Source organism: Mauremys reevesii, linkage group 10 (assembly GCF_016161935.1).
Source record: "Mauremys reevesii isolate NIE-2019 linkage group 10, ASM1616193v1, whole genome shotgun sequence".
NCBI lineage: Eukaryota > Metazoa > Chordata > Testudines > Geoemydidae > Mauremys > Mauremys reevesii.
In genome coordinates this window covers 6,839,000-6,855,606 of record NC_052632.1, presented here as the reverse complement: position 1 = coordinate 6,855,606, position 16,607 = coordinate 6,839,000, and the positions used below count along the sequence as shown (strand labels likewise).

The following is a 16,607-nucleotide window of genomic DNA, read 5'->3' as shown; positions in this document are numbered from 1 at the left end:
GCACAACATAAACTAACAACAGAAACTTTTTTGCTAGCTTTTTCAGTTTGTATACTTTTTAGGTGGTTTTATAACTATAGTACAGATAAAACATTCAGACAGGGAAGTGATTTTCAAATCTCTTTAAATGTTCCAAGTCTCCAAGTGTGCACTACACAGAATTCTAACAAACCTATACACTGTCAAACAAATCCAAATAATAAATGAGGGGTTCTTAGTGTAATTTGATTTTTTTTAAAGTAAAATATGGCTACGTCTTACAACATATTGGCATGAAGCCTACCTAACACAGATAATGTAATTCTGAGAGAGGAAAAACCAATCTCCTTCTGATAACTTTAAGTAGACAGTATATCTTGCAGACACACATACAGAGGTCAGTTATCAAGTGAAAACCTAAATGCAGTATATACTAAACTGACATCACTCTCTGACCTTGGAAACAAAATAAATCCTGCTCTCAAAATACTCTATTTCCTAAAACGATAGGAAATATTTTGGGAAATATTTGGTATATTCCTACTGTAATCAGGTCACAACTGCAGAAAAAGAGACGGGACATGTGTACAAATAGAGCCACATCCTGGAGCATCATGCAACCATTTTGCACTGCACATTTGGCTGTGAAAACAGTGTTCCCAGACCAAGAGATCTGCCAGTGGCATAGACCTTCCTGTTCCTTCTTGATGGGAAGCTCCTGCCCGGCCCTGATCCCGAGCTCCCATTTGAGCCTGCTGGACACAAGGACCAGCCCTGAATATAGTGGGCCCCTTAGTGGGGGAGGGCCAAGGTGAACTTTGATCTTACACACCTCCTCCCCAGACTTGCACTGTGTGCTCCCTGAACCTAGCTGAGGATCTGTCTGGCCCATTGTACTGTACTTAAGACACGTTCCTCTCATCATAGCCTACAGTGCTCTAAAATTCAGTATTAATTCTTTATCCAGTGATTTTTATTTTCAATAACACACAAGAACATCCAGATCCTTCCAACTTGGTTACTGTTTTATTTATAATGTTTTGTTACAATCACTGTGCCCAAATATAATCCCCTGTCAAAAATTGTAATTAAGATGATCCTGCTTTATCACATGAGAAACAGCACTTCAGTAAAGACACACAGGGTTTCTCAAGTCAAAGCAATAAAACCTACTGCAGGTTTACCTTTGTGTGAGGTAAAGAGAATTCCTCCCTTCCAATAGCGTTATAAATAAATATTGCTTTTTTAATCTGGCAGAGAATAAACACCCTCAATACAGGGGTGCTGAGAGAAACTTAACCAAACTAGAAATGTGTATGATGGAGACCACGTCAAGCCAGCAGCTATGGCCCGATAGTTTCCACGTTAAAGTTTTCATTAATTTTAAATAAAGCTTTTTCTTAGAGCATTGACTAAAACATGTCTGTACAGAACTGTTCACATTCTACTTCAGCGTCCCTAGGGCAAGATTGGCAGCTCCCTTTTCAGCCTATCAGGCTCCCTCATTACTCAAAGAAACAAAACGACTTAAACAAGAAAAAACGGAAAGGGGGCCGTGAAGGAAATGCAACTGGAATATAACCAAATGCTCAAGACCCCATTTCCAGAGCGCTGGTCCAGATGCAGTAGGTTGTAGATCTCCTATCATTAAGGCACATGGTGAACATAACAGCATATAAACCAGCCTGTTCATCCTTCTGAGTCAAACATTCTATTCCAGTAGTAGAGGAAGGCCGGTGAGTTGCTGGCACCTATAACAATTAGCAGTAGTAGATACATCATCATCATTATAGCAAAACGATGATTGGAAAACCAAGACAACTGACTAGAAGGCCTGTGGAGGGGAAAAAATGCATAAAAAAGCATGAATTACATCAAATATAATCTTATCATTGACACATTTATTATGTTTTATTATTTTTGAACAATCTTGCAAGCTTTGATAAAGATTTTCCTAGCTACTATATTTGCTCCGGGATCCCTTTTTGCTTCCTGTAGGTGGAAGCATGTCTGGCTTTTGTATTTTTTGATTTTGAGAGAGAGAGTGATGTGCAAATAAGATCTCTATCTGGCATTTGCACCGTGCTCATTATACTGGTGAGTTGAATTCTTACCTCCTGTGTTGTTTCTGTGAATATACTAATAAGTATTTAACTCGTAAAAGCTGATTGTTTGTGACAACGAAGTATTTCTGTGGAACATCACCCCCTTCACTGTTTTTTACTCTTGCTCTTTTCTTGTCTATTTCTTCTGAATCTGTATGGGACAAGAAGAGGTTTTCTTGGAAATGGGAAGGAAAGCAAAAGCACATGTATGACAGTAAAGGAAGACGGTCAAGGCATAGGACTTGGAGTTAGGAGACAGGGTTCTTATTCCTCGCTCTACCTCAAATTTCATTGGTCCCTCTTAGCATCCCAAAGGGGAATCAGAGTTGTTCCTAGCCCCTACTGGTTATCCCTTGCATGGGGGTACTATGGGTTCGGCTGGGAGTGGAGAAAGGGTACGTTAGAGAAGGAGAAGGCAGGCCTAGAGCACGATGCTTGAGGGTTGCAAACATCAGAGAGGATAGAGAAATAATACAACAGCAAAATGAAATTATAGCTTTGTTATGAGTCTAACATGCCTAAGTCCAGAATGCATATTACTCTTGCTGTTACAGGAATACCTTGGCATGGGTTCACTTGTGGAACAAATGAAATAACTCTGCATTACAGAACGTGTTCTGTTATCGTACTGACGCTAGATTAAAACAAAATAGGATGCTATTTTGGTTTCTATACTGATCTAGCTAGGCCCCGCTACTAGAATGATCAAGTTTTATTTTTTCCATTTTTGTGGAAAGCTTTTGTAGATTTGCTAATGGGTCATCCAGAAAAGGTGCCTCCTGGTCAGTTTCTGCTGGTGGGAAACTAGTGTACACACGAGTACATTCTTAGCTGTATTACTGCACATATACACAACCTAAGACCTGAGGAGTATTAATAGAAGACTAACACACACTCTAGCTGTAATTATTTCTATACACTCACCTTTCTTCTTCACCTGGCATTTTACATCTGGATGATCGATAATCTCACAAACCGCTACACAGCTAAGGATAGGGCCCAGAACACTGCGTTGCCACCCAAGACCATGAGGGCTATACAGAAGAGCAAGGCTTAGATCACTGGTAAGGTAGGTACCTTCGCCAAACAAGGATGTCTGAAATAGCACAAAAGTAAATCAAGAGAGACTGCATCAGATCAAACACTCTGAATGGCCACATGGAACAATAATACAGTGTAGCACTGCACTTTCCTTTCCAAATGCCAGCACGTGGTTTCCAAAAGTATTATGGAGCTTAATAACACAGCAGTGAAATTCAGAAGTCTCAGATCTTAACGTCCTTAGCGCTGGACTACAGACAGACTTTGTACCAGTGTAACTATTTCAGTTAGGGGTGTTACTATTTTTTTTTAAAACTGATTTAAGCTAGACCAGTATAAGCACTTTTAAACCACACTAAGGAGGTTGTACAACTTTAACTATACTGGTATATTTAAAGTGGTGCAACTTTTGTGTATGGACAAGTCCTTAGTGACATTTAGAAACCTGCTTTGCAAGGGAGAAAAATTCTTGAAGTATGATTTTTTTTCCCCCCAAATGCAATTGCTTTAACAGTTTAGAAACATAGGATTTGCCACCCCATCTAATCTAGCACACTGTCTCCCATTATAGACAATGTGATAATTCATGAGGGTGGGGAAAAAAATCGAAACACACCATGCCAGCTGTGCCCTCCTGGGAAGGTAAAGATTCTTTCTTACCCTCTGGAACCCTCGATGTGTGGGCCTTTTAATTTTTTGTTTTCATGTGAACTTCAGTGCTTAATGTGGGGATGAAATTAAAAACAGTAAGTCACTGTTTCACACGTGGCCCAGGTTGGTAGAGACTATGTATTTTTACTGTCTGCAAGCTACGTGACAACCTACATGAAAAGAAGTGATAGTCCCAGCTAGCTTCTATCAAACAGGTGTGGACATCCACAAAGTCCCACTCCCCACTAAATGACATCCTTGTTAGATGGATGCAAAGAACTCTCAATTGGCAGGTAGTTTACCACTTTTAGAGGTGGTCCAGGGTTGAGACCTGGGCACAGAGAGCCTACACTGACCATTTTCCTCCTGGTCCAAGGCTCTGAGCTGTTAAATTTTTCAGAGGCACTAAATTCATTTTTTTTTTTTTTTTTTGGTTTTTAAAGTGAAGGATGGCTACAACCAGGCATATTGGAGAAACTACTATAACTTAATGCCAGTTTCACACCACCTGCATTTTTTTAAGCTCAATCTACATTATAAAACCTAGTATAATCATATGCAAAGTTAACTTTGTTGTCATCAAGGAAAACAAATAGCAACATGAGATCACATTTTTATCCCTACACACGTTTGTACATGTGTTTAAAACATGCCTCAGAGTTTGTGAACAAAGGATGAAGCTGTGTGTTTAATGCAAGAAATATTGGAAACCTTACCCTATTTAAATGGCAATGTAATCCATTGTGCAGTATGGAATGGAAGTTCTCAAGGCGACTCCCATGGAATGCATAAATAAGGTTCCTTTCTCCCCTGGTTTCATCAAATTTAGCATTCATCTGATCACAATACACTATTTCAAAGAGGAAGTCAGGAGTAGGAACAGCATCACTTGACATTCCTGTCAACTCTTGGATCTTCTCATACTTAAACACAGAAAGGAATCCTAGTGTTATTTTTTTTAAAGGTCTAGTTTATTCACTGGAAATTTGCTTAGTGTCTCAGATCCTTTCCTAGTTCCTTAATATATTTGCCTATGCGTATTTACAATTCAGTATTAATACCCAGTTAGCTGGTAATGGTAACCACAGAAGACCAAGTGGATTCTGGGAACTGTAAGGGTTTCTTTTCTTCCATGCTCCTGCCCTCTTCTCCTTTGCTGCTTCTCTATGAATATTCATGAGCATTGCTGAGTGGTAAGGTTATGACATCAAAGTTAAATCCCCATCTCCCCCACCTCCTCTCCCAGTAATGTGACTCAGATATCAGAGTTAAGTGGATGATGCAATGAAAGGGAGGAAAGGAAGAGACATCTTTATGGTGTCATAATCCCGGCACACAAACAAGGCTATGATATAGATATATTCATGAGATATGTTCCTTGGGAAAGAAAAAGATGTGGAACAAAAAGACATTTTGATCATTTCCAGCAGCATCCACAATTCTCTTAGGTACTTAGACAGTCTCCATTACTGTTGTATCTGAGTGCCTCACAATGTTTAACACATTTATCCTCACAAAATCCCCGCGAGGTAGTGCACATTTTACAGATTGGAACCTGAGGCACAGAGAGACTAAGTTACCTATGCAAGATCACACATGGCGTCTGCGGCTGAGCATGGAAACGAACCCCGGTATCCTGCGTCCTGGGCTGGCACCTGAACCACTAGCTCATTCTTCCTCCTCAACACGAGGTGTTTTCTAAATAGAAAAAGTGGCCTGGTTCCTGCCTTGAGGACCTCACAATCTGAACACAGGGTAGGAGCACAACATTAAATAGAGTGGTCAAGTGTGATTAACCATACATTAGCAATATAAGGGTTTTGCTAAGACAAACCTTTGGGATTTTAATAGGAAATAAAACATTATTTTTATATTTATATTTATTATTATTATTTAATAAAAATAGATATAAAAATTAATCACCACTCCATCATTCACTTGCTTTTGCTGCACACATTCCTTCTTCTGTTCTTGTCTATTTAGATTTTGAGCTCTTTGGGGTAAGGACACTGTCTCTTTATTCATAGACTTTAAGGTCAGAAGGGACCATTATGATCATCTAGTCTGACCTCTTGCACAAAGCAGGCCACAGAATCTTACCCATCCACTTCTATAACAAACCCCTAACCTATGTCTGAGTTACTGAAGTCTTCAAATTGCGGTTTGAAGACCTCAAGCTGCAGAGAATCCTCCAGCAAGTGACCCATGCTGCAGAGGAAGGCGAAAAAACTCCAGGGCCTCTGCCAATCTGCCCCGGAGGAAAATTCCTTCCCGACCCCAAATATGGCGATCAGTTAAACCCTGAGCATGTGGGCAAGAGTCACCAGCCAGCACCCATGCCTACCAGAAAATGTGTTCACTTGACATACTTTTCAATCCTTACAATAAACAACCCTTAAATCCTAGGTCGAGGGAACCACCTGCATGCAAATGGTTGTGTTAAATAGCAAACACGTCATGAAACTTTCACTAAGAATTTGAAATCTTACCTCCTTTTTCTTAGTACTTTGTATAGTTAAGAATTTAGATGATAAAATCCAGCTAAACAGATCCCAGGTCCTTTTATCTGTGTCTGAATTAGACTCTGGAAGTTCTTTTAAGCTTGGCAAAGCATTTGTATCTGCAAGCTAACATAAGAAAGACTATTAGTGTGGTTTGCGTCTCTTCATCATCATGATTAAACAGAGACCTCTAGTGGTAAGAAAACAATATTTCACTCTAATGGGGATCTCTGTGGTACAAGTTGAAAAACAAGTTCCAATTAATTACAAGAACAACTTCTGAAAAACTTATACTGAGTTTATGTGGGGAAATTTGTCATTTGATCTGACATGCAACACTGAGTACTATGTTTGAGCAAGTTACATGTCTTCTATAATTCTATGGCCTATATTCAGCGGCAGCATCCATGGGATATGCATAAGAACAGTGAGCAAAAACATCTGAATGTGGTCACTACTTCAACACAAAGGCGATATCTGGAGTGGTATAACTGTGACAGATATTGCAATCCCATGCAGTAACTTAGTACAGTATGGTTCCCAAAGATATGTATCACTGTGGGCATAGACACTGATTCTGTGGGTGCTCTGCACCCACTGGCAGCCATGCTCCCCCCACCTCCCCCTCCCCTGAGCATACTGCGTCCTGGCTCCTCTGCCCACCCAGCCACCACCAAACAGCTGTTTGGCAGCATTAGCATGCTCCGGGGTGGGGTGGGGTGGAGGAGCAGGAACTTGGCGCGCTCAGGGGAGGCTTTGGGGAAGGAGTTGGAATATTGGCAGAGAGGGGGTGGAGTTGGGGTGGGGACTTTGTGGAAGGGCTTGGAATGGGGGCAGGGAAGGGGTGGGAAGAGGCAGGGCAAGGGCAGGGCCTCATGGAAGGGGTGGAGTGGGGCAGGGCTGGGGTTGAGAAGTCGGCACCTATGACTGTGAGCCAGGGATTATATGCAACACCAGGAGGGAGGGTTACCACAACTCCATGAATCAAAACAGTGAGGGGGTGATTAAGGTGACTCCATTTAAGTTGTAAACGCCTCCAGAGAGATGCCACCCCCTGAGGAGGCTTGGATATACTGGTTCAAACTGGATTTTCCAGAGAGCAATGGACAAAAAAACCCCAGGCTTCTGATATTATTTCACCTGTTCACCTTTTTCAGACTTCCAACTTTAGACTTAAAGGCTTCCAAGGGTACATTTGTCATGTAACTTCTAAATCTAGATTCCTTAATCTTACTTACTGCATTTCAGACTTGCAAAATTTTACTTACCCACTTATACTGGACAGATAACATATCAGTAACTTTTTTTATCATTAACTGGGCAAGAGTCGGAATTTTGTTTGAGCTAGTGAATGTACATAGTTTTGCACAGCTGCTTTGCCTCTTTAGTGTTACAGAAAACAACGTGCTCTGTATTTTAAACCTGTTTTATAGTCTCCACACAACTTAGCTATAAACTCTTGGGCCAGAGACCTCATTTTTATGATTTTCTATAAAGAGCTACGTCGGCTTTTGCCCATATACAAGTTATAACACAATATACACGGTAGTATGACAGCTTTTTTTCTACTTTAATTTTTTTTTGTAACTTCCAGGGCTGTGTACAAATTACACTCAGGGGCGGCTCTACGAATTCCGCCGCCCCGAGCCGCGGGACCAGCGCACCCGCCGCAGTCATGCCTGCGGGAGGTCCGGTCGTCCCGTGGCTCCGTTGGACCTCCCGCAGGCATGACTGCGGAAGGTCTGCCGGACCCGCCTGCCACCCTCCCGTTAAAATGCCGCCCCACACGCGCGCTTGGCGCGCTGGGGTCTGGAGCCGGCCCTGATTACACTGCATTTATTTGGAAGCACACCATTAAAACAGTGATTCCCTCCTTCCCTTTATGCAGAGGTCTATGCGCTGCTGCATGTGCTCAGTACGGCATTTGTCTGTTTATTCAACATCACGTGCCTGAAAAAGTGTTTTCCTCCAACCAAAAAAGTAGTTGACCTTTGGACAGGGACCATGTCTGGAAAGTTTCTATTCCAGAGGAGAGTTTTTCAGAAAGTTATGAGTAGTTGAAAATGTTATAGTGGCAGCTGTTTTGCAATTTTAACTACTGGACAATGTTCCAACACACATACATACATACAGAGCACATCCTAACAGCCTCCTGTGTAGGTAGGAAAATCAAGATTGGGTGAGGGGATTAGACTTACGTTAGCCATTTGTCCTTAACAAGGATCAAGTTTTTAAAATATATGTGCCCATAATGCTCACGCCACATCTTGCCAACACAGGGAATCCGTCCGTGCCCTTGGTGTGTACAGAAAACCAGCTAAATTGAACAGGCTTCAGAATTAAGGGCCTGAAGCAGTAGCTGCACTGAGCAGGGAACTCCTAGTGAATCAGAATCTTACCCCCAATCTGAGGCTATGGCTGCACTTGCACTTCAAAGCGCTGCCGCGACAGCACTTTGAAGCGCTAAGTGTAGTCAAAGCACAGCGCTGGGAGAGAGCTCTCCCAGCGCTGTCCGTACTCCACCTCCCTGTGGGGAATAACGTACAGCGCTGGGAGCCGCGCTCCCAGCGCTGGGGCTTTGACCACACTGGCGCTTTGCAGCGCCGCAATTTGCAGCGCTGGAGAGGGTGTGTTTTCACACCCTGCTGCAGCGCTGCAAATTTGCAAGTGTAGCCAAGGCCTCGGACAAGGGGACAAATGTACGATGCTGGAAAGCACTGTGTGGAAGTGGTAACCCTCCACTGCACCTCTCAGTCTGCCAAAAACCAAGGGAAAGGCAAGGCAAGCCTGGTACCTTCAGCAGCACAGCAGGTGTGTTAAACCAGGAGATGCCAGAAATGGGATCAGCACTATTCAAGTGGATAATCACATTAACAATACTTAACACATTTCATCTTCGAGGCACTTTATAGATATTAACTAATTGCTCCTAACAACACTCCTGTGAAGTAGCATCAGTGCATAAATAATGAAAACGAGTGACTTGTTTATAGGATCTGTTCTGGGCTTTGTTTTTGTGTGGAACTAATTACACCTGTACTGGAGGAACACCTGCTGCTCTTCGGCTCCCCTCCCCTTGACACTCACAGTGTCAAGCTGTCCCCTCTGAGGGGATAACTCACCAACGCATCAAAATCCTTGCTCTCCTCGTTAGCATAGAGGCCTGGAAAGGGTCTCAGGACGGAATCACGCTTGTAGCTCTGCAAAGCGGAGACAAAGAGGCTGCACTTCAGATCCGCAGCCAAGATGTCCCTGCGGGTGGCCTCCTTGATCTTCTCCCTGAGGGCAGCATCGCTGGGCCTGCGGGGCAGCATTCCCACCAGGGGTCTGGCCAGGAAACACACGGGGCAGCAGCTCAGCAGAGGTTAAAGCCCTTCCCTAACCCTCAACCTGGGGTGCTGGAGGGACCAATCTGCCACCCCCCAGCTGTCCTCAGCGCCTCCCCCTCCCGTCTCCCTGCCATCCATGTCTCAGGGATTTACAGAACATGTACCCTGCCCCCCAGTGCCCTGCATCTCACTGCTTGGGCCCCCAGCCCACCCCACCCTCTATACTGCCCTCCAGCCCCCTTCTCTCTCCCCTCCTGCCCTCCCCCGCACCCCATACTGCCCTCTGGCCCCCTCCTCTCTCCCCTCTTGCCCCCCCTGCACCCTATACTGCCCTCCAGCCCCCGTCCTCTCTCCCCTCCAGCCCCCCCGCACCCTATACTTCCCTCCAGCCCCCCCGCACCCCATACTGCCCTCCAGCCCCCTTCTCTCTCCCCTCCTGCCCTCCCCCGCACCCCATACTGCCCTCTGGCCCCCTCCTCTCTCCCCTACTGCCCTCCGGCCCCCTTCTCTGTCCCCTCCTGCACCCTATACTGCCCTCCGGCCCCCTTCTCTCTCCTCTCCTGCCCCCTGCACCCTATACTGCCCTCCAGCCTCCGTCCTCTCTCCCCTCCTGCCCCCCCCACCCCTACTGCCCTCCGGCCCCCTCCTCTCTCCCCTACTGCCCTCCAGCCCCCTTCTCTGTCCCCTCCTGCCCCCGCACACCATACTGCCCTCCAGCCCCGTCCTCTCTCCCCTCCTGCCCCCCGCACCCCATACTGCCCTCTGACCCCTCCTCTCTCCCCTACTGCCCTCCGGCCCCCTTCTCGCTCCGCTCCGGTCCCACCTCCCCCTTGTTGCGGCCCCGGCGCTACCCACCCGGCGGCGCAGGCCCAGCAGCGTCTCCCGGGCTCGGCTCCCCGCCCCGCCGCCTGCCTCACCGGGCGGAAGCCGCTCCTGCCGCTAGTTCTCCCGGCCCCGCCCAGCCCCGGCGGCTGACGGCTCCTCCCGCCCCCCCACGGCCCGGCCCCCCCCCCCTGGCCCGGCCGATCTCTGCGGGGCTCCGGAAAGGGGAGATCCCCCCGTGTCTCGGCCCGGCCCGGATCGGGGGGACCCCGTCAGCGCCAACCCCCTGCCTTGGGACACCCGCCCCCGACTGTCTGCCTGTCCCCCCATTGTCTATCTGCCCCCCGACTGTCCCCCCATGGTCTGTCTCCCCCCACTGTCTGCCTGTCCCCACATTGCCTATCTGCCCCCCGACTGTCCCCCCATTGTCTGTCTGTCTCCCCCCGACTGTCTGCCTGTCCCCCCATTGCCTATCTGCTCCCCGACTTTCCTTCTGCCCCCCGACTGTCCCCCCATTGTCTGTCTGTCTCCCCCCGACTTTCCTTCTGTCCCCCGACTGTCCCCATTGTCTATCTGCCCCCGACTGTCTCCCATTGTCTGTCTGGCCTGTCCCCATTGTCTATCTGCCGCGACTTTCCCTTCTGCTTGTCTGCCCCCGACTGTCCCCCATGGTCTGTCTCCCCCGACTTTCCTTCTGTCCCCGACTGTCCCCCATTGTCTGTCTGTCTCCCCCGACTGTCTGCTGTCCCCCATTGTCTATCCCGCGCCCCGACTTTTCCTGCCTCCTCTCTTTCCTCTCTCTCCCCCGACTCCCCCGACTTTCCTTCTGCCTCTCGACTAACCCCCCCATGGTCTGTCTCCCCGACTTTCCTTCTGTCCCCTATTGTCTGTCTGCCCCCCACTGTCTCCCATGGTCTGTCTCCCGACTTTCCTTCTGTCCCCATTGTCTGTCTGACTGTCCCCATGGTCTGTCTACTTTCCTTCTGTCCCCATTGTCTGTCTGCCCCCGACTGTCCCCCATGGTCTGTCTCCCCCCGACTTTCCTTCTCTCCTTGCCCACTTTCTCCTTCGCTCCCTCTCTCTCCCTCATCGCTTGGCCCCCCCCTTCTTTCATCTTTGTCCTTCATTCCTCACTTTCCATCCACCCTCTTTCTGTCCTTCCTCCTCCCTCTCCATCCTCTCATCCTTTTTTCCTTCCCCTTATTCGTAGCTTCCATTCATTTCTCCATTCAGTCGCTCATTGCACTGTTGCTCTTCACTTCCTGTCCTTCTTTCCCTCCTTTCTGCCCTAACCCCCATCACGTTCCTTTCCCACTCTTGCCCCAGCAAAGACCTGGGGCGGGTCGACATCTGTACCATCCCAAGCTGGGACCATCTGAATGAAGAAATGAAAGAGAGGAGCTTTGCAGGGTTTCATTGACACCCTTGTAGTCTGCGGCAGAGCTGATCTGGAAATGTTAATTTCCCCCCATTGCAGAAAATCTTGACAGAAACAAGGGGGGGAAATGTTTTTCCTTGAAATCTTCAGCAGAAACCAGATATTTTCCACGGCAATTTTAATTTAGTCAAAATCGCAGTTTTTCCATCACAAAATAGTTTGACCAGCTCTAGCCAATACCCAGGGTGTGCTTTGTATCCCCCTCCCACTGAGGATTAGAGACTGTGACAGTGCTCAGATAGAGAGCAAGGCTCTTTAGTGCCAACTGTTGAGTGTAACCATCACAAATACGCCAAAACCAGCCCTTGTCCTAACAGTGGTACCTACTGTGTTTTTGTAGCCATGTTGGTCCCAGGATATTAGACAAGCTGGGTGAGGTGTTGGTCCAATACAAGATATTACCTCACCCACCTTGCTTCTCTCATGATACATACAGGTCTGTCACATCTTACGCTGGGGTTACGTTCCGCCATCAGTGCGTAAAGCGAAAATCGCGTATAGTCAAAATTACATTGAGTGTAATGGCGGGCGGAATCGCCTGCACTACAGGTACAGTATTAAAATTGTTGGTTTTCTTTGTTGTTTTTTGCCAACCGTGTAAAGCTGAAATCACACATGTTAAATGCGCGTAAGATGCGACAGACCTGTACTGGCCTTTACACTCAATACTAGTTGAGCAGGTCACCCTCCAAGTGAGGGAGACTTGGCAGGGCTGGGGTCTGATGTGATCTGAAGAAGAAACATCAAGCCTGTTCGGACTATTGGAAGAGGGTGCAGGACCTCATGATACAGACAGACCCACTTCTTTGGGAGTCAGAGGAGACATGCAAGGCATAGTGGAGTTATTCCCTTTTCCCCTGTCAGAAGATAGCATTTTTATAGGGGACAGTAAGGCAGGGAGGGGTGTTACAGCAGTGAGAATGCACTGTTACTTGGCAAAAGGCTGATGCACAGCAAGGCGAGACAGATTTTTTTTAGTAGTATAAATCTCATTGATTCCTAGCTTGTAGGCATTAGAGCCTGTAGGTCTGGAGGAGGGATCTCAATGAGGAGTAGGTTGTGGCTTGGTTTATCAGCTCAGAAAGGGCATTCCATACGTAACTTACAGGCTCCTGTCCTGCAGAAGTGTCTTAAATGCTCAGAGAGCTTTAAAGGGCATACAAGCACAGTTTTTATTTTTTTTATTTTTTTTTTCTGGATCTAGTTTTTGTTTTTTAGGCACGTCCCAGTTTTAAACCTAATTCAACATAGGCAGCAGTCAGCTACTGAACTCACTGCCCTGCAGTCTTTCTTATATGAGCCTGCTGGGCCATGATTGGCTGCTCCTCTCAGCCCCTTTCTAAATGGCTGCCTCCAGCGCAGCCTCCCTAGGGCTGCTTTTAACCCCTTTTCTGCCGGTGAGGGGCAGCCATCCCATCACACTCTCCTTTCTCTCCACTTGTTCTGCTGGGATGACTTTTTCTCCTAATTTTCAGCTGTTGTATGATGATGCTTGTTTTTCATCTCACGTGGGTAGTGTGGCTTATAATCCAATATATCATAACCATGCTGCTGCACGCCGCTGCTTGGAATATTACAATGACAGAGGGACTAGAACGTAGGTCTTCCTGCTCCGAAAGTATGGGCTGCTGTCACTTGAGCTGAAGGACAATCTCTAGGTGCTGTCCAAATTATATCCCATAGAACAGTGGTTTTCAAACCGAGTCGCAACCCAGAACTGGGTTGCGGAATGGAAGGGACTTGGTTACGGCAGCTCTAGTCAGCACCGCCAACTGGGCCATTAAAAGTCCCATCGGCGGTGCTGCCTGGCTATTGCAGGCTAGTCCCTACCCGTTCTGACACCGCGCTGCGCCCCAGAACTGGCCAGCAGCAGGTCCGGCTCCTAGGCGGGGGGACCACAGGGCTCCAGCACTGCCCCTGCCCTGAGCACTGGCTCTGCACGTGGACCCACTTGTGCCTCAGCCTAGGAGCCGGAGCTGGACCTGCTGCTTGCCACTTTCAGGGTGCTGCGTGGTCCGCAGTGCCAGGGCAGACAGGAAGCCTGCCTCTGCACCCCCGCTGCACCACTGACCGGGAGCCGCCAGAGATAAGCCTGTGCTCCAACCCCGCACCCCAATCCTCTGCACCAGCCCTGAGCCCCTCCCAAATCCAGAGCCCCTTCCTGCACCCCAAACTCCTCATCCCCAGCCCCACCCCAGAGCCTACACCCCCATCCCACAGCCCTGACCCCCTCCTGCATCCCCAACCCCCTGCCACAGTCCTGAGCCTACCCAAACCCAGAGCCCCCACCTGCACCCCAAACCCCTCATCCCTGGTTCCACCCCGCAGCCCTCATCCCCGCTCCCCAACCCTCTGCCGCAGCCCAGAGCCCTCTCCCACACCCTGAACCTCTCATTCCCGGCCCCACCCCGCAGCCCTCACCCCGCACTCCCAACCCCTGCCCCAGCCCAGAGCCCTTGCCCACACCTCAAACCTCTCATTCCCAGCCCCACCCCTCACCCCCGCTCCCCAACCGCCTGCCCCAGCCCAGAGCCCTCTCCCACACCCTGAACATCTCATTCCCGGCCCCACCCCGCAGCCTTCACCCCCGCATCCCAACCACCTGCCCCAGCCCAGAGCCCTTGCCCACACCTCAAACCTCTCATTCCTGGCCTTGCCCCACAGCCCTCACCCCTGCACCCAACCCTCTGCCCCCGCCCTCGCCCACACCTCAAACCCCTCATCCCCAGTCCCACCCTGCAGCCCTCACCCCCGCTCCCCAACCGCCTGCCCCAGCCCAGAGCCCTCTCCCACACCTCAAACCCCTCATTCCTGGGCCCACCCCGCAGCCCTCACCCCCGCACCCCAACGCCCTGCCCCAGCCCAGAGCCCTCTCCCACACCTCAAACCCCTCATTCCTGGCCCCACCCCATGGCCCTCACCCCTGCACCCCAACCCTCTGCCCCAGCCCAGAGCCCTCTCCCACACCCCGAACCCCTCATCCCCAGCTGAGTGCCCTATTGAGGTCCCTTCCAGTCCTACACTATGATTCTATGGCAGCTGGGTCGCCAGGAAAAAAGCTTGAAAACCACTGCCATAGAATTGTAGTGCAAGACTGGAAGGGACGTCAGTAGGTCGTCTAGTCCAGTCCCCTGCACTCAGTGCAGGCCTAAGAAATAACTACACCACTGTGCCAGGTATTTGTCTAGCCCGTTCTTAAAAATCTCCAATGATGGAGACTCCACAACTAGCAAATCCATTACAATATCACACACAAGACACAACTAAGTACCCAAAATTAGATCATGATTGAATTATTTTAAGATAGTTTTCCCTGTATAAATGATGGAATTCAAGAAAATGTTCTTTGCTTATATATCTATAGCTTTCTTAGAAAGGGTCCTAACTGTTCTTAAATTAGCTATGTAAAGTACCCTATGCATCTTTTAGATGATGAGATTTTATGGTCAGGGAGTGGTGTTGTAATAAATGTGCATACAATCTTTTTTCTTCTTGATCATTTCACAGAAAATGCATTTTTCAATAACAGTTATGTAAACAAGATTTCAGTATAACAACATAACATTAATTGCTGCGGTATGGTCTTGTTGGAATCTTGGAGATAAAGATATTAAAGATACTTGGCGTTTTAGCTTAGCAAATTTACTAGACATCTAGATATACTTTTTCTCTTTAAAACATTAGCCAGCTCGTAAGAATCATATTGCCTTTCTTTTCCTAACACACTGGTAGCTGATTGTTATTGTGTGGGGTCTTTCGGATGAAACCTTAAAATCAAGATTCTGACTCCTCTGCATGGACATTAAAAATCCCACAGCACTTCTTGTAACAGTAGGCGTTTGCCCCAATGTCACTGGCCTGCAAATTTCCTCACCTCCCATTATGTGGCAATGTAGTATGTGCCAATCAGCTGTCTGACAGCCACCTTCAGTCTTGGACTTGGTTGCATTCCATTTGGTGCAGTGATTCCTGTATATCAGTGGTCCTCAACCTTTTCATCTGGCGGGCGCCAGACGAAGGACCGTGGTGGCAGTCGAGCATCCGCCGAAATGCCGCCGAATTTCGGCGGAGACGCCTCTCAATGACGCCGCTTGTCAGCGGCAAGTGGCGTCATCGAGAGGCGTTGCTGCCGAAATGCCACCAAATTTTGGCGGATGCTCGACCGCTGGCCAGGACATGAGCGCATTTAGATGCCCCCGCGGGCGCAATGACGCCCGTGGGCACCACGTTGGGGACCCCTGCTGTATATTATCCATAAAGTACTATTGGCTGGAAGGATGTCATGAGCTACTTTTAAGGGGAAGATGTAGCTGTCACCACCTAAAGTTTTTTCTCTTGGCTTGTGTAAGTCATCCTGATCTCAGAATATGGCTGCTGAGACTCATTTCCACATTTGCAAGGCCTTGAGAGGAGGCATTTTGCTTTATCTGATTCTGCCTTATTCTGTCTGTAAATATCTGATGTCTCTGACAGGCTGTTAACTACATCATTCAGTGATTCAGCTTGGGACGTGTTTATTAGCTTGCATTATATTAAATTGTTCTGTGCGCTCCCTTTGAAAATCAGTCTTTGACTGTCTCAATTCGCTAGTTTTGTTCACTAATATTTCATTAGACATAATCATTTTCTTATCAGCACTTGTTAAAGAACAATATAATATGACCATGGAGATGTCTCTTTCAGTTTCTTCCTCTGAGTGGAATTTTACATTGCGATTTTGAACTTTTGCATTAATATTATT

The 16,607-nt window shown here is 47.7% G+C and overlaps 1 protein-coding gene across 3 annotated transcripts; it reads right to left on the bottom strand.

Moving 5' to 3' along the window:
* Positions 1 to 977: 977 nt before the first annotated feature.
* PARP16 (poly(ADP-ribose) polymerase family member 16) lies at positions 978 to 10,577 on the bottom strand. 3 transcript variants are annotated; one of them, XM_039493369.1, is made up of 7 exons: positions 10,462 to 10,577; positions 9,400 to 9,604; positions 6,266 to 6,403; positions 4,493 to 4,699; positions 3,009 to 3,180; positions 2,094 to 2,235; positions 978 to 1,813 (listed from the first exon to the last, which is right to left on the bottom strand). In XM_039493369.1, exons 2-7 carry the CDS (start codon positions 9,589 to 9,591, stop codon positions 1,669 to 1,671), a joined length of 996 nt encoding a protein of 331 aa, XP_039349303.1. In that variant the 5' UTR covers positions 9,592 to 9,604; positions 10,462 to 10,577; the 3' UTR covers positions 978 to 1,668. The 3 variants fall into 3 exon arrangements, with proteins under 3 accessions (XP_039349303.1, XP_039349302.1, XP_039349304.1); XM_039493368.1 differs by having other exon boundaries at positions 9,400 to 9,609; positions 10,462 to 10,570; XM_039493370.1 differs by lacking the exon at positions 4,493 to 4,699 and having other exon boundaries at positions 9,400 to 9,609; positions 10,462 to 10,570.
* Positions 10,578 to 16,607: the final 6,030 nt, after the last annotated feature.